An 18,784-nucleotide genomic window follows, 5' to 3' on the forward strand; every position below is an offset into this window, starting at 1 on the left:
CTTCGACAAGAGCTGGCCATATGCCACTGGGTAATCGGGTGGGATAAGGGGAAAAACTAGAAATATATATATATTTTTTAAACTGAGTACCGTTGTGGCGCCCCCTCTAGTGTGGCGCCCTTGGAATCTTCATAACATGATACCCACTTATGGCGCCACTGCACACACCCATATATATATATATATATATATATATCGTCAGATCAAGGGGGCATCAATCATTCCTTCCGGCTGCTGAAATCAAGGCCAGGTTTTGGTTTTCCCATGGAGAGGAGGCCAGCGAGCTGCAGGGTTTACAAACAGAGGAACAAGCAGCTGCAATGTGTTTACAGCAGCGGCCCTGAGGGAAGCGGAGGACCCGACTGCAAGATCACAAGTATTTACTTTCAGCTAAGTGATTCTGAGAAATTAGGACAAGCTACTTCATCACTGCGTTGTTGCCTTCGTCGGAGGAAGACGTCTCGTAAGAAGCCGGACTGTGAGAGTCGCGGCGTGGACACTGACCTTTAAAGCAAAGTCACGTACCGTTTGAGGCCCGTGAAAGTGGTACAGAAGCAGGCAAACAGCAGCACTTTCACGCCGCTACTGCAGTTCCTCATTTATCTCTATTTCCACTACTTTCCCTATTCAAACTTTAAGAAATTAATAAGAGTGCACTCTGGTTTCCTGAGTTCCTTAAAGTTCTGTATCTAAATTTTAATCTTAATCTTATTTTTACATCCATCCATCCATTATCCGAACCACTTATCCTGCCCTAAGGGTCGCGGGGAGGCTGGAGCCTATTCCAGCAGTCACTGGGCAGCAGGCGGGGAGACACCCTGGACAGGCCATCACAGGGTGCACACACACACACACACACACACACACACACACACACACACACACACACACACACACACACACACACACACACACACACACACACACACACATTCATTCCTAGGGACAATTTAGTATGGCTGATCCACCTGACCTACATGTCTTTGGACTGTGGGAGGAAACCAGAGCCCCCGGAGGAAACCCACACAGACACGGGGAGAACATGCAAACTCCACACAGAGGACGACCCGGGACGACCCCCAAGGTTGGACTACCCCGGGACTCGAACCCACGACCTTCTTGCTGGGAGGCGACCGCGCTAACCACCGCGCCACCGTGCCGCCCTTACTTTTACATTTTTTACCAATTTCTGTTTGACATCCTGTCATTTCTCAAGAAATAAGAAACCAATGTCATGTGTGGGAAAACACTTACCTACAATAAAATGTGCACAAGAGAAGACTTTAGTTTATACATGTACTGATGGAGTACACATATAAACTATGTGTATATGAGTACACATAGTTTATATGTGTACTCTCTCTCTCTCTCTCTCTCTCTCTCTCTCTCTCTCTCTCTATATATATATATATATATATATATACACACAAGCTTGTTTCGTGTCACACACTCATTGGCAGCTGATGGGTGCATGACGAAAGAAACAAGCTTGTACTGCTATGTATTAAAAGTTTTTTTCCTACCTCTATATTGATATATCAACACCATTTCTATCAACACCATTGATGGTTTCCGGAAAATAAACGCCATCTATATTTATATATATATGTGTGTGTGTGTATGTATATGCTCATTATACAGATTAAAGATGGCACAAATACACACTGTACCCTCTTCTGCCTGGATACCGATTATTTGATGGTAAAATGTGTCGTTCGGCGTAAACACCGGTGGAGACGAAATATTTGGTCCTGAGCGAGTGAGAGGGAGACAGCCCTGTGTACCGGCTACCTGCTCGAAGCCTGTTATGACACAGCCTGTCAAAGGCGCCGCCGTGGAGGCTGAGACGGGGATACGTGTGCTGTTTGAGTAAGGCCCTCTCCACGCAGCCTGCACTGCAGAGGCAGGGATCAAGCAATGGCGTCGACTAGCTAATGACATGGCTGCCACAGGCGACGGCCGGCAGCTTGATTTATACATGGGGACAAAGATGAATGATTCATGGGCTAAGAGACGGACACCAGTACGCGTGGCTGCTGCTACGTGCCCCTCTCTCTTGCACGCACACACATGCACGGCTGCATGCACAGACACACACACAGACACACACACACACACACACACACACACAGACACACACACACCCCCCTCGTGAGAAACTGCCCCCAACACTTTCTTATCTCCCATCAGCTCACAATTACATAACTGACCACTGCTGTCCGTGATGTCTCTCTCTCTCTCTGTCGCACCCAATTTTCTCCTTCTGTCTCTCTCTGTGGTTTTATCCCCCCCCCCCCCCCCCGGTTCTCCTCTCCCCTCCTCATCCCCGACCCTCTCATTCGCTCTCGTTCATTGACTCCCCGGCCATTTCTCCTTCCCTTCCCATTATAATGCAGTGCTAATCCTAAATATGGAACTCACTGTTGTAGGCTAAAATGAATGGCCCAATCATTCCACATCAATTAGTCCATCCATCATTGCTGATTGGAAGGGGGGGGTGGAGGTTGGGAGGGGGGGGGGGCGGCGGCTCCGGTGGCTGTTCTCTGTGGCGGCAGGAGGGAGGCAGAGATGGCGTTAGAGGGAGCTTTCAGGCTGAAACGCAACTTCCATCATTATGTGGATATCGCAAACCGCAGTCCGCACAACGACCTTGTCCCGCTCATCTGCGAGGGAGCGTCCTCCAAAAGGGGTCACCCCCGTAACGGTGCGGCGGAACGGTCCGACAGTAAAGAGCATCCCTGACGTGATGGTTTTGAAATACACTGACTGATGTTTCCCCCTAATTACATACGGAGACGCTGCTGAGCTGGGCAAAACTGTACAGGCGTCTGTTCGCCACCCTCCAAAAACAGGCGCTACGGCAAGAGGCTGCGGCACCCAGCAGCTTACACCCAGCATACTTTCAACTTGGAAATGAAGACTTAATTCGGAGCGTGAGACATAATGACAGACCCGTGTCGCGTTTGAGGCTCTGTGAAGTCTTACCGACGCATGTGCGGTAGGTCCCACACAGTCAGTACAACGACTGGGGCGCCGTTACGATTTCCAAACGGCCACCTGAGCGGCAGCGTGCAGAGCGATGCAGACGGTAAACTCTGCTAGACCTTTGTTCAACTAGTCGCAGGAAGCCGGACCGGTTCGTCTGGACACCAAGTTCGAACTTGATTCGGCTTCCTGGGATTTCCTTACACGGACTACTGAGCATGCATCAAGACATTTGTTAAACACAGCCACAGGAGAACAACGTGCAACGTCACCTCCTCAATTATGCACTGATGACAGGCATCTGAATTTACTATTGGAGCTGCAACAAGATCAAGTTTCTCTAAAATGGATCCCCTGGGGCGGCCGGGTGGCATGGCAGTCTATTCTGTTGCCCACCAACGCGGGGATCGCCGGTTCAAATCCCCATGTTACCTCCGGCTCCGTCAGGCATCCCTACGGACACAATTGACCTTTCGCTAAGTACCGCCCCAGAGCGGTGCTGGTCCAATCCTACCTTAGCAACGGTCCGTCAAGCTTTCAAACACACAGCAAAATGCTGAAATGGTGTGCCTATGGGATCGGCAAATCGGATACTAGATATGTGAAAAGTTTGGGGGGGGTGTGATTTTCTTTCCCTTCCCGAAACCCAGAACGCAAGAAGCGCAATGTGGGCAATAGATGTGGCAGTATAGCAGACCCCATGGCCAGCTTAATCCCTCCAAAACCAACACAAATACCTGTCTGCTCCAAGCTAGGCTAGCTACTAGCTATTATTGATAGCTAATACAGCTAACGTATTATTACTGTTACTTTTACCCACACAATGCGCTGATTTCTTCCTTCACGTTTTGGTGTTCTCCGGCTACTTCCTGGATAGTTCTGAAATGCTTGACGGGCATAGCAACAGTAACTAAGGGGGGCGGGACCTTGTGAAAGGTCAATTGGCTGTGTCTGAGGGTGGGAATGTGTCCTGGTCGCTGCACTAGCGCCTCCTCTGGTCGGTCAGGGGCGCCTGTTCAGGGGGAAGGGAGAACTGGGGGGGGGGGGGGTAGCGTGATCCTCCCACGCGTTACGTCCCCCTGGCGAAACTCCTCACTCCTCCTCAGAAGCAGCTGGCAATTCTACGTGTATGGGAGGAGGCATGTGGTAGTCTGCAGCCCTCCCCGGATCAGCAGAGGGGGTGGAGCAGCGACCGGGACGGCTCGGAAGAGCGGGGGAATTGGCCGGATACAACTGGGGGGGATAAATTAATAAATAAAACGAATCCTCTGAATCAGGGTTTTGCTGGGAAACAACAGTATGGAAGGTGCAAAGTCGCTTGGCTAGTTGTTAGCTTGTTGTTAGCTCATCCCAGTGACCAAAGAGATCAAAACCGCCAACATGGGACCAGGCAGACCCGGTGTTAACATCTGCATTTGTGTTGCGTGTTTACCGGCCTGATCCCTGCTGACAGCACGTCTAATTCCACCGAGGAGGATAATCACCGGTTTCATCGACACTGCCTCGACGGTCGTTATGAACTTCAAGAGCACGTGGAACATGAACGCACAAAACAAGATGGCTCGGATCACAGAGAGAGACAGACAAACTGCCGGCTAACAACCAGCCTTTGTGTAACGCTTCACCTTTTTAGACTTTACCGACCACTGCTCTGCAGGGGAAACGCACCACATCGCCGGCGTTGCCAGCTGTGAACGGCGGCCTCACCGGCCAACCTGGGTATGTAACCTACGACCCAGGAGTGTGGCACGCCGTCTCTGGAAACCTGTTGGGGGGGTTTCATGGTGTGGACAGGTCAACTAAAAGGACTCGAGTTTTTTTTTTTGTGTGACACACATCTGAGCACAGCAACACTTCTATCTCAGCCCCCCACCCCGCAACAGAGCAATCTGTCCTGGTCCTCTCCAATCTCCTCAATAAACAAGCCCCGGGCAGGACCCAGGCGGAGGGTAATGGTTCACCTGGAGGTGACGGGGGAAGAAAAACAGAGCACTTTGCATGACGAATGGAGGAAGAGATATGCATAGTGAAACACTTAGGCGTCCTGATAAAGAATTACCCAAACACTTCCCAAAGTAGGAACGCTCAACTTTTTTCTTTTAGTACATCAGTATACGTATGAGGTGTTATGCTGAGATTTTCATTGGGAGTGATGAAGAAGGACAGGATTAGGAATGAGTACATTAGAGGGACAGCTCAGGTTGGACGGTTTGGAGACAAAACAAGAGAGGCAAGATTGAGATGGCTTGGACATGTGTGGAGGAGAGATGCTGGGTATATTGGGAGAAGGATGCTGAATATGGAGCTGCCAGGGAAGAGGAGAAGAGGAAGGCCAAAGAGGAGGTTTATGGCTGTGGTGAGGGAGGACATGCAGGTGGCTGGCGTGACAGAGGAAGATGCGGAGGACAGGAAGAGATGGAAACGGATGAGCCGCTGTGGCGACCCCTAACGGGAACAGCCGAAAGTAGCAGTAGCAGCAGCAGTAGTAGTATACGAGGTGTTGTAACCACTGCACGTCACTGTCTCACGCTCACGAGCACCACCAAGCATCACCTGTTCCCGTCATCCTGACTCAATTTGAGACGACCCGTCTTGAGCCAGAGGACAGCAAGGCCACGTACGGCACCAGCAACAGATGTAGTCACTGGATGCGCAATTGCTCTCACATACTACTTGATGGACTCAATCCGCCCGCCTTTAGGGGAATTCACGAGGGTAAGCGGTAGGAGTACCCGGGCGATCGCTTCCATTATGTAAGCAACGACAGAGGGAAAGCGTAAGTCCTCTTATCCAGCGGTGAGCGTCTGCAGCCCCTAGCTGAATTAGCTGCAGTGGGGGAGTAGGAAACAACCGCCGTTACGTATACACCACTGCTCGACTGCAGGGGAGGAAAGAGGGGCCCAAGCTGATGAAGAGCGATTTGTTTGGGTGGTCTCGCTGAGGCCCGGCGCTAAATGGGCAACGGTTCTGGTTAGAATGCTAATGAGCCAATTCCCCTCCTGGATCGAGACATCAAAGGCGAGTGAAGCCCCCTCTCTCTGGCAACACAAGTCTACATATTACCATTACATGACACCATGTGTGTGTGTGTGTGTGCATGGTGTGTGTGAGTAGCAGAGCGAGAGGGAGAAAAGACAGAAAGAGACGGAGGAAGATATGGGGGGAACGGGAGAGATAAAGGGAGACAGAAAGGCCCGGGACAAAAGGAGAAACGGGCAACACACTGTTTACATGAGACCTAATCTTGTGGGAGCGTCGCCAGCATCCAACATCGCTGTGACACAAATCACAGGAGTCACCTCAACCTGTACATAATTACCCTCTATTCACAGAGGCCTCATTTAGCATGCTAATACCAAGAATCGCTGTTTTGCGGTGGGGTGGGGGTGGGGGTGGGGGTGGTGGGGGGGTTCTCTCCGTGTATGTATGGAATCCCACAGGGACCTGCTTGTCTAATACAGATAACTGTACTATTTTAGTTAGCCCCGTTGTGCACGTAGTTTCGAAGACACAAAACTCGGGAGAGAGAGAATTCCCATCGGCGTAATCAACTGCTTCCTAAGGACAAAGGAAGGGCGTTCGGCCACAAGCACCTCTCGGCTAACTTTAACGCTGTCTGACGGTCGTCATTTAATGATGTCAGTACTCGTAGTTTGGCGTCCGGGTAGCGTGGCCGTCTACTCCGTTGCCTACCAACACGGGGGGGTCGCCGGTTCGAATCCCCGTGTTACCTCCGGCTCGGTCGGGTGTCTGCGGGTGGGGAGCCAGATGTGGGTATGTGTCCTGGTCACTGCACTAGCACCTTAGCACCTCCTCTGGTCGGTTGGGGTGCCTGTTTGGGGGGGGGGGGAGGGAAGTAGCGTGATCCTCCCACGTGCTACTTCCCCCTGGCGAAACTCCTCACTGTCAGGTGAAAAGAAGCGGCTGGCGAGGAATGGTACAGACTAGAGTGTTAAAACTTTAATTCCACAGATGACTTTACCCATAAGTGTATGTGGGTGGTAGAGGCATTCTCCATACAGACAAGCCCAAGAATTTCTTTTTCCAGTCGGCAGACAAGGGGGTGGGGGGGGGGGAGCCCACCTCCAACCGACACCGTGAGAGCTAAACACGGCTCAGGCGCACCAGGCCAAGCGTGATGGATCGTCCTGCTGCGAGGCTGGCCTTAAGCAGAGCCCTGAGAAGACAGCTGCGAGATAAGAACCGCCCTGTATGAGAGCACATCTTCTCTCCGTATCGATCCCCACCACCACCACCACCAACCACCACCAACCACCAAGGCTGGAGGTCTCCACATACCAGGCCGTGGATATGGGGGTGAGGGAGAGCTGGGGTGAACGTGGAGGAAACGGCTCTGCGGGGTTAGCAGCCATCTTCAAGTGATAAAGACACAGGCTGATAAAGACCCCCCCACACCCCACCCGCCATACCACCCACCCGCCCACCCTGCTCCAGCCTTGCTCAGATGGAAAAATAAAACAGACTATATCGATATAGAGCTTTGTTATTTGGGGGGGGGGGAAATAACATTTTTGCACGTAATTACTTTCCTGGCAGATAACAGCCATTTTTATATGGAAAATGAATCCTCACCTCCGCCTTCAGCAGGGCCAAGGAAAAACAAACAGGCTTCAGCTTCGCGCACACAGAGTAATAAAAACTACCTTTATAGAAGCTGTGCTCTATATGAACGCAATATGCCAGGGGTCTAAAGGGTCGCAGGGTGGATCGCCCTTCTGACATTTGAAAATAGAAGTCAACTGAAGCAGAATAAGAGCGAGAGCAACTCATCCCCAAACACGACTCCAGCTCCGATTAGAAAACAACCGGGGTTCTTAACCACCAGTGCGTTCAACTTCCATCCATCCATTATCCACGCCGCTTGTCCCAATCGGAGTGGTGGGGATGATGGAGCCTACCCCCGCGGTCACTGGGCGGCGGGCGGGGAGACACCCTGGACAGGCCGCCAGTCCATCACAGGGCCGAGATATACACACATTCACACCTAGGGGTATTTTAGCACGGCCGACTCAGCTGACCTACACGTCTTCGGACTGTGGGAGGAAACCGGAGCCCCCGGAGGAAACCCACGCTGACACGGGGAGAACATGCAAACTCCACACAGAGGACGACCCGGGACGACCCCCAAGGTTGGAAAACCCCGGGGCTCGAACCCAGGACCTTCTTGCTGTGAGGTGACTGTGCTACCTAACCACTGTGCCGCCGCGCCGCCCGTGCATTTAGCAGTCAAGGCAGACACTGCTTTGTACCATATGGTAATAACGGGCCTATGTATCTACAGATCACTAGCTAATATCTGCAATCACAAATTATTTTTGTACGGTTGCTCCGCCTGTGTCGAGCAGATTGAACCTAATACCCCTTACAACCGATTTTTTTTTTTTTTTAGCCGTGGAAAAAGTGAATCAATCAGAACGGCTGTGCATAGTAAGACTTAGACAACAGTGGAAAAAATAAATAAAATAAAAAAGACTGATTTGTCATAAAATAATCATGAAAACATAATAGCAAAAGAAAATTGCTTCTCGTGTGTCTCTCCATGTGGCAAATCAACAAGGCGAGATGATCGGAGCAGAGAGAGAGAGAGAGAGAGAGAGAGAGAGAGAGAGAGAGAGAGAGAGCGCAATCAGGAGGTCGTTGTGCTGTGCTGCATCAGATATCGGCAGGTAGGCTACTTCTACTTCTCTGGGTCTGTACTGTTTTTTTTTTTTTGCTTTTTGAGACGCGTGTCTTCGACCTCTGATCTCAATCAGACTAGTTCTTAAGTTGTCTGTAATCAGTCCTCTGAGGGCCTCTCTGTGTCAGTGACAAAGATCTGGAAGACTCACCGCCACAGATGTCTGGAAAGGCTACGGTTTTATCCATGCATCCGATAAGATGATGGCCACGTCAGGCAGCGTGGCTGGTTATGAGCAGGACTCCCATAGCTCTCTACACCACCCCATAAAGTACCCTCTCTGCACGGACCGGGGACCAGCCACTTTCTGGTTGGACGTCATTACTATTCTCTTTTAATGTAGATAACGACTCACGACATCTAATCTACACAGACAGATTAGACACACACACACACACACACACACACATATATATATATATATATATATATATATATATATAGGGTCGGACCCTTTAGTTTACTGGCTAGTGCAGTTGCCCGTGGCATGGGGACCCCAGGTTCGATTCCCCCTTCCCTGTCTACAACAGTGAGGTGGCCAGAGAGACGCACTAGTCTGCCAACAAATATCTTGGGCGGCACAGTGGTTAGTGCGGTCGCCTCACAACAAGAAGGTCCTGAGTACGAACCCTGGGGCTGTGAAGACCTTGGAGGGGGTCGTCCTCTGTGTGGAGTTTGCATGTTCTCCCCTGTGTCTGTGTGGGTTTCCACCGGGGGCTCCGGTTTCCTCCCACAGTCCAAAGACATGTAGGTCAGGTGAATCGGCCGTACTAAATTGTCCCTAGGTGTGTGTGTGTGTGTGTGTGTGTGTGTGTGTGTGTGTATCGGCCCTGTGATGGGCTGGCGACCTGTCCAGGGTGTCTCCCCGCCTGCTGCCCAATGACTGCTGGGATAGGCTCCAGCATCCCGCGACCCCAATTGGGGTAAGCAGCTTGGATAATGGAGATATATATATATATATATATATATATATGTGTGTGTGTGTGTGTGTGTGTGTGTATGTGTGTATGTGTATATATATATATACTATATATATGTGTGTGTGTGTGTGTGTGTGTGTGTATATATATATGTATATGATAGATGGAGATATATATATTTATTTATTTATTTTTACAAGTTATAGTAACCCACAAAGCTCTAGATCCATAATTGTCGATCAGATATGCTGCGTGATAGAAATGCGGGCCCGGCCCGTAGCAGAATGATGTCGGGGGAGGACGCCACATCTGAAATGACAGCCCAGATGGATAAGCAGACAAGGCTGAAGCGGTGGCCTTATTTCACTTTTGCATACCCATCCGAGACGGCGTACCGAGGCTCCCCTTCGGAAACCAGATCAAAATTCCACATCTGAGCGGGTTGCTTTTTTTACTGCGACAACGCCCCGCCGCGCCCGAGACTGATTATTTCAATCATGTCACCTTGAGACTCGCATTTCAAAAGGAGGAGAAAGGTGGCGTTGGGGGCAGCGGCGATCTACCAGGGTCCCCCCCCACCCACCCACCCATTATCCCCACGAGGCGGTTGGCCGCCTTGGATTTCCTCCGTCGTTTTGATGATAATGTTGTTCGGCAGACCGGCGAAGTAATAACCGCGTCCCGGCGTGGCGCCGCGCCGCGCCGGGATGTTTGGGCCCTGCACGCCAAGGTGCTCGGAAGGAACCGGACACTGAAGTCTGCCCTTACCCCACGGAGGGAGGAGTAGCCAGACGGGCCATATGCCACATTCGAAGGGTGTCACTTGAAGTGATTTAATCCCGTCGGACCTCAGGACGAGGCGCGATATGGTGAAAATAAACAACAAGAAAGGGAAAGCGTCCACTCACCTCCCCCGCCTCCCAGAAGACTGGAGTTTGCTGAAAGGAAAGGAGAAAAAAACAAAAAACAGGTTAGTTTTAACATTCAAATCACTCAACAGATCCACGAAGACACCCATTACATTTTTGGCTTACAAATCCACTTTGTAAAGTGATGGATTTTGGGATTAAGTGGCTGGTACACACATTATGAGACAGTAAACGCCTTCGTGAAGCAAGGCGTCACGTTCGGCGGCGGCGCCGCCCCGAAGATGCAGCCGCCGTGTAAATGCTGCGCTGAAGGGGGAGGTGAAAGTGCTCCATGAAAACCTGCATTTCAGCAGAGGTCAAAAACAACGGGGAGGGTCTCCGTCTCACGTCCCTTTACCGGGCTGCCACAGCGGTTGGCACCATCACAGCAGTAACTGCTATAGGAACAGAGTGGAGGGGGGCTGGGAGGGGGGGGGGGCAGAAGAGCAGGAGCGATGACTACCAAGATGAATGTCAATATGAATTTGTGTTACTCTGTTGTATTACTCTGGTGACTCAGGTGGCCGCTTCCTGTGGGGGACACGGTGCCGTATGGAGACGGATCCGCCTGTCTGACAGTAAGAACCTTGGCCTCCGTCAGACACAGCAGCGCCGTCACAGTGCCCACCCTTCCTCTCTTCTGGATGCTTTCATCACCGAGTGTTGCCATTAAGCGTTTCATCTCTATATTTGTAACTGCACCGTCTACCTTGCCCTAGCCAACCTGGAGGAAGGATCCATCATCCATCCTCTGATGCACTCCCTCAACATCCTCACAGTTTTCTATGGAAAGGAGGTTTTTTTTTTCCTTTTTGTGTCCTAAACTGTATCCGGCCAATAACCCCACTCTTCCGAGCCGCCCCGGTCGCTGCTCCACCCACTCTGCCGATCCGAGGGAGGTGCTGCAGACCACCGCATGCCTCCTCCCATACACGTGGAGTCGCCAGCCGCTTCGTTTCACCTGACAGTGAGGAGTTTCGCCACGAGGACGTAGTACGTGGGAACAGGCGCCCCAACCGACCAGAGGCGGCGCTAGTGCAGCAACCAGGACACATACCCACATCCGGCTTCCCACCCGCAGACACGGCCACTTGTGTCTGTAGGGACGCCCGGCCAAGCTGGAGGTAACACGGGGATTCGAACCGGCGATCCCTGTGTTGGTAGGCGACGGAATAGACCGCCCACACCGCCCGGACGCCGAAAAGGAGATTTTGGACTTAATCCGAAGTAAAGAGGGTGTTGTCCGCTGTACACATCCACCTGTTTTCGGGGGGGGGGGGTTCGGTGTGTAAATGTAAAAAGCGTATGAAGCCCCTTCGAGGCTTTGGCGGCGACTCGGGATTATTCAGATAAACTGCTGAAAGTCTCCCATCGGAGCCTTCGTCACATTGTAGTCATTACGGGACGCAACCTGCGGTTGGATCTGACCTTTTCAAAGCCCGGTTACACGCCGGGGCGCCTTGAAGACTCCCTCATACGCTCGCCTCAACACGTCTCTATTAGCAAACGTAGGTCAGCTCGTGACGTCGCCTTGATAAGTCACGACGAGGAGAGCGGACGGAGATACGAGCACTGACCGGCCGTGGAGAAAGCGAGGAGGGGGAACCCGACTCCTCCGATGATCTGTTGATTCTGCCGAACGGACGAGTATCAGCAGCTGGGCACCGAGCGCCGTGACTGCTCATTTCAATTCCCACTTCTCGTCAGTACTTCTGCCTTGACGGACCTCTGCCTCGGCATCCCGGGTTAGGCTCAATAAAACATGCGGCTCATTAAAAGCAAGTGCGGTGCCCTGTAGTCTTGTCCGTGTGCGAGCGTTGGCTGCTGTGCAACGGGGGGACGCTTATCGCCGCTTTATGGGGGTTCGGTTTGGGGACAAGGCCCAACACAAAGCGCTGTGATGTCCTGGACGGACATGAGCTCAGAGAGGAGCTCCTCACTCATAGGCGTAGCATCTAACACAGCGAGGACGCGGTGTTAGGTCTGTGTGGCCTGACGGAGGACTCGCATATGACGGAGATTAAATGTCTCAAACAGACCCCCATACGTGGGCGCCCGGGTGGCGTAGCGGTCTATTCTGTTGCCTACCAACACGGGGATCGCCGGATCGAATCCCCGTGTTACCACTGGCTTGGTCGGGCGTCCCTACGGACACAATAGGGAAGCCGGATGTGGGTATGTGTCCTGGTCGCTGCACTAGCGCCTCCTCTGGTAGGTCAGGGGCACCTGTTCAGGGTGGAGGGGGAGCAGCATGATTCTCCCACATGCTACATCCCCTTGGCGAAACTCCTCACCGTCAGGTGAAACGAAGCGGCTGGCGACTCCACCTGTATCGGAGGAGGCATGCGGTAGTCTGCAGCCCTCCCCGGCTCGGCAGAGGGGGTGGAGCAGAGCCCGGGACGGCTCGGCAGAGGGGGTGGAGCAGAGCCCGGGACGGCTCGGCAGAGGGGGTGGAGCAGAGCCCGGGACGGCTCGGCAGAGGGGGTGGAGCAGAGCCCGGGACGGCTCGGCAGAGGGGGCGGAGCAGAGCCTGGGACGGCTTGGCAGAGTGGGGTAATTCGCTCCAGGAAATCCAACCAACCAACCAACCCACCAACCAACCAACCAACCAACCAACCGACCAACCAACCAACCAACCAACCAACCGACCAACCAACCAACCCACCAACCAACCCACCAACCAACCCACCAACCAACCAACCAACCAACCAACCGACCAACCAACCGACCAACCAACCAACCAACCAACCAACCAACCAACCCACCAACCGACCAACCAACCGACCAACCAACCAACCCACCAACCAACCAACCAACCAACCAACCCACCAACCGACCAACCAACCGACCAACCAACCGACCAACCAACCGACCAACCAACCAACCCACCAACCAACCCACCAACCAACCCACCAACCAACCCACCAACCAACCAACCAACCAACCCACCAACCAACCCACCAACCAACCCACCAACCAACCAACCGACCAACCAACCGACCAACCAACCAACCAACCCACCAACCAACCCACCAACCAACCAACCAACCAACCGACCAACCAACCAAACAAATAAACAACTAAATAAAACAGACCCAGTGTATGACTGTCTGTTTTACTGATCTCTGCTCCGGGACAGTTTGGTTCCCAAATCGCCCGGAGTGTTTCTGCATGAGGGGGCGTCGCTGACAGCTAGCTAACTGGAAACGATGCCGCTGAATCCAAAGCATGTTGAGTTCTGCTGTCACCAGTGGGAGACGTACACGAGATCAGAGGGGGTTTCAACCAGATCTTTTCATTCGGGTCTCAGCGAAGAGGAAAGCGAGTCGCCCGCATGCTTGGAGCGTGGCTGAGCCAAGGGGCAACGGCAGAACCGCAACCTCGCGACGCGCCTTTAACGATCTCCAGATCCGACTGCAGCGTCGTCTGTCACTCGCTGCCCACGCAGTGAATACCCATTCAACGGTTATCGTTTGCTGCTCTGAACCGGGCCCGGATGTAGGTATACTCCGCGAGGTGTGCAAGCAACAGATAATAAACCCGTTGCATCGGGGAAGACTTCTTCAATCATGTGCACCCCTCCCCCCCCCTTTGATTTAAAGGAGGGGGGGGGCTAAAGGGTGCTTTTGGACCCTTCCACAGCACCATTAGTGTTTTGCACCGTTCTCATTTGATCCCCACACACGAGTGGGTGCAGGGACAAAGGAAGCTCGTTGACTGCAGAATGTGGGTTTTATCAAGTGCTTTTGTTGTGCGCGTACCCACATGAGCGGAGCGCACGCACACAAAGGCACGAGCACAAACAGGGTCGCTCCGACGGCCCGCTGTCATGTTTACAATTGCACCTTTCCAGGTTTTTCCGCGATGAAAGAGATGTTTGTGCTTTCCAAGCCTGTTTGTTTAGCCTCCGCAATCACCCGGCCGTCCCCATCAACAACACGGCCCAGAGCACCGCCGGCTCGAAATTAGCCTACCCTCGCCGTGGCGGGAGAAGAGGAATAAAATAAAATAGCCTTTTTTTTTTTAACCACTGAAAAGCACGGGCAAGTACAGGGGGAATGTAGAATAAAGGCTTTAATACAAAGGAGCACGTTTTCTTTCTGTGAGAATCCTCGGCAATGCACATCATAAGGAAACGCCCGGCAAAATCCTGCAAACCGTGTTGAACCGCAGCTTTGTCGGATCCAGTGGTCGCACAGCGAAAGCGGGCCGCAACGGCGGGCCGGCCGCATAGTCCATCGGTGTTGTCTTTTCTTCTGAGGAGTCTCCGACGCCCGAGCTCTTCCAACACTGGGGTTTAAATTACCTGACATTATGGAAATGCAAACCAGGGGGGGGTGGTGGTGGTGGGGGTGGGGTGCTTCATTTACTCCACACCTAATGAGGGACGGGAGATGAGGATGCTAATCAGTTTGACACCTTCTGCCCATATACATGCATGTGTGGGATGGTGTGTTGGGGGATGCCGGGCCTGCGGGGGGGGGGGGGGGGGGTACAGACGCCGAGGTGTTTGGTGCTTTCGGACCACATGCATGTCTGAGTGACTGCAGCGGCGGCGCAACTGGAGACGGAGGACATTCACCAGCCGTCTCATTTCAGCGGCAATCTGAAGGGGAACAAAAAAGAAGAAGAAGAAAGAAGTGCGAGTAGAAAAGGGATGCGAACATGTTCTGGATTGCTCTGCCTTGATGCTGCCCTTCCTTTTTTCCCCTCCTCGTCAACCTCCTTGCGTCCTCCTCTCTTCTCCCTCAATGAGCCGAATGTCTAAAATAACGATATTTTCCTGACAGGGTCAATGAACTCGGCTCACGGCGATGGACCTCGAGGGAGACATTTAAATCCCCCCAACGATTGGAAACTCGCTTTAACAAATGCACTTCCAGGAGCCGGGAAGCGGGAGACAAATAAAGCTAACCAACTGGAGAGCACCGGGCCTGCCCTCCATCCTTGGCACCGCCGGCTGCACCGCGAGCCTGCACACCATTTACTCGACACGACTGGCCCAAGAAGTGCTTTAATTATACGGACCGAAAATCAAAACAGAAATCCATATTTGGCCACATCCAGCCAATAATGCATATTTTATAGTGTGTGTATTAATTATACACCGGCTCTCCTTGCTGCTCGTGTTGCCCTGAGCCCAGTCTGGCGATCTTGTAGCGGATCAACACATTTCTGCCTTCAGCAAAGCGGTGGGAGAGCCAACAATTAGAACCACCGGGGGATCATTATCACTTTCTTCTGCAGCGGTCCAGGGCAGAGTTGTCTTTCTGAACCTGGTTCTTGGTTGTTTTGTTGTACTAGTTTCTTCTTTTTCTCGTCTTTTTCTCCCTTTGCCACAGTAGCGCCTGAGGAGAGAAAGACGTCCTCTGTTTTAGAGTCTGTCTCCATGTCTCCCGGGGGAACTTTAAGGATCTTATCCCCCACCCCACCCCCCTCCACCACCCTTCAAGGAGAAAACACAAGAATTCCACCTCAAGAACAGTCACAGTGACCAGATCAGGGCAGCTAAACTGATACGCCGATCACAGCTTTCTGTTCCCGAGACCAATCATGAAGACAGGCCTGGACAGTTCACCACGGCCCGGCTGAAACTGTAAACACTGGAAAGCTGGGACTTCTCCGACACGCCGCGACCAACTGTCCCGGCGGTAGCCAAGGCACGGGTCATAAATCTCTGGCGCGCCGGCTCCTTCGGGCTGCCTGGAGATGGCAGGTCATTAGGAAGCGTTGAGCCACAGCATTAGGCTGGCCCATCTCACACATGTCGCCACTGACACTGTGGGAACGCACACTTCCTGCCTGCCCTTTGAACTCCTAAACCCCCCCCCCCCCCCGAGAGTCCCCCCCTCGTAAATCCCTCAGTCAGCGACACCGAGCTGGAGACCCTGCTCTGCATTTCCACGGCGGGCAGATATTGACGAATGGCACCGAAGCCGGACTTCACGGCACGGCGGAGTTTATGAATCGTGGCGTTGGAATCCAGGAGACAAGCAGACACAAACACGGTGAAATGGAATGGAGGACGCACCCCCGCATCTCACTGCCTCCATATATCTGGGAGGCGGACATAAAGACAGGCTGCTGGTGGCCTAATAGTGTGAGCCCTGTGTGTGTGTGTGTGTGCGTACACAAGGTTTTTCTATCCTAACGGGAATCAAATGTCCCCGTTAGGATAGAAAAAACCCGAAACCCCCCTACCTTGTGGGGACATTTTATGGGTCCCCATGAAGAAAAGGGTCTATTGTAGGGTTAGGACTTGGTTTTAGGGTTAAGGTTAGAATTAGGATTAGGTTAAGGCTAGGGTAAGGGTTAAGGTTAACCATGTCGTTTTGATGGTTGAGGTTAAGTATAAGGGCCAGGGGGTGTCCAGGTGGCGTGGCGGTCTACTCCGTCGCCTACTACACAGGGATCGCCGGTTAGACACAACTGGCCGTGTCTGCGGGTGGGAAGCTGGATGTGGGTATGTGTCGTGGTCGCTGCACTAGCGCCTCCCCTGGTCGGTGGTGGCGCCTGTTCGGGGGGGAATAGCGTGATCCTCCCACGCGCTACATCCCCCTGGTGAAACTCCTCACTGTCAGGTGAAAAGAAACGGCTGGCGACTCCACATGTATTGGAGGAAGCATGTGGTAGTCTGCAGCCCTCCCCGGCTCAGCAGAGGCGGGTGGAGCAGCGACCGGGACGGCTCGGAGAGTGGGGTAACTGGTCGGATACAATTGGGGAGAAAAAAAAGGGGGGGGGGTTAAGGGCTGGGGAATGAATGTAGTCAATGAAGGGTCCCCACAAGTATAGGACGACATGGTGTGTGTGTGTGTGTGTGTGTATGTGGTGGGCACTGAGGCGTTGCATCCGGGGTTGTGTGCTCGACGTCACGTCGGAGGCCCGGATCGTGCAGCCGAGCGGGGAAGTGCCAGTGTGTAACCGCACAACCCGAAGGCGGCCGAACCGACCCGATATTTACCGCCCGGTCCCGCCACCTCGGCTGAGCCATTTGAATATGCTGCATCAGACAAACACTCAGCTTATCGCTACCCCCCCCCCCCTTCACACCGCATCTCAATAAGCTCAGAGGTTAATAGCATACTCTGCAGTGGCTCCGGCATAAAAAGGTGGGGCAGAGAAACTAATAATAAAACAAAAAAGTTTATGGTTCAAGTTGCCCAATTTGTTGCAAATAGATAGGTTGCTGAGTCCAAAAAAAAAAAAAAAAAAAAAACTTGGTGCAATTTTTCAAAGGAACTGGGCCGGGCGCCGCAATATAATAGTTGCGGCCTATCTCTGTGTGTAAATCTGAAAGGCACTTTAGTGGGAATTTCAGTAAATATATCACAAGTCAAATGAACTGTGATAGCCACAGTCCATGCTTTTGTTCTATAGCAGCTCCGAGCGGCATCGTATCAGTAAATTTTTTATTATTGCCGTCCACCCGCTGCTTCTGAATTGTCACTTACCAGTCCACCGGAAGGAATTTAGATAGATGTTTCTGCAAACCTGACTCTACACCGCCCTAACTGCTGCAAATGAGAGGATGAAGTAGGTCAATGGAGCCGCTCTTGGAAACGGCGAGCCACATTCCTGTCTTTCTGGCTCCTTCTGTTGCTGTATTCAGAATACATAATTGTGAATCAGTTGACCGCGACGGCGGCAATCCCACTAATCTACTGAGAAGACCTGAGAAACCGAGGAATTTCTGAAACAACCGAACGAGCTCCAACGACGAACCAGCGACTCCGCTGAATCAAATACAACTCGGCTGGTCCGGAGGTGTTCTCGTCTGCGGGGCTGTGATGGGCTGACAGCTCCGCTCTGCGTTGCCAACGTTCAAAGAAATCAGTGGAGAGAAGGAACTCTGGTAAGCCTTCCTCAGCAAAGTAACGTTATCCACCCAACCACCACCACCACCCTTGCCCCGCACTGAATTTCCACTCCACCGGCCCTCCTAACAAGCAGGGCTATTGGGCCTAAACGTAAGCGCTGCTATCTGAGGAAGCGAAGTAGTGTATTACTGGACACACACACACACACACACACACACACAGTATATACTATATCACACACATTTTATATACATTTAAATATATATATATATACACACACACATACATACGTCACAACACATTAGCATATGTACCACACACATTTATATATACATTTTTACACACACACACACACACACATTCACACATACACACACACACATACATCAGTATATGTATCACATACATTTTATATATATTTAAATACACATACACACACCAGTATATGTATCACAT

General features: G+C 52.1%; 1 protein-coding gene across 2 annotated transcripts in view; it reads right to left on the reverse strand.

Annotated features, from left to right (window-relative positions):
• Window positions 1–18,784, reverse strand: part of macrod2 (mono-ADP ribosylhydrolase 2) — a 622,428-nt gene that overhangs the window by 439,335 nt on the left and 164,309 nt on the right. For both annotated transcript variants that reach the window (XM_056292387.1, XM_056292386.1), the window contains exon 4: window positions 10,512–10,541. In XM_056292387.1, the coding sequence (XP_056148362.1) occupies window positions 10,512–10,541 (30 nt within the window). The remainder of the gene's footprint in view (window positions 1–10,511; window positions 10,542–18,784) is intronic.

Source organism: Lampris incognitus, chromosome 13 (assembly GCF_029633865.1).
Source record: "Lampris incognitus isolate fLamInc1 chromosome 13, fLamInc1.hap2, whole genome shotgun sequence".
NCBI classification, from domain to species: domain Eukaryota; kingdom Metazoa; phylum Chordata; class Actinopteri; order Lampriformes; family Lampridae; genus Lampris; species Lampris incognitus.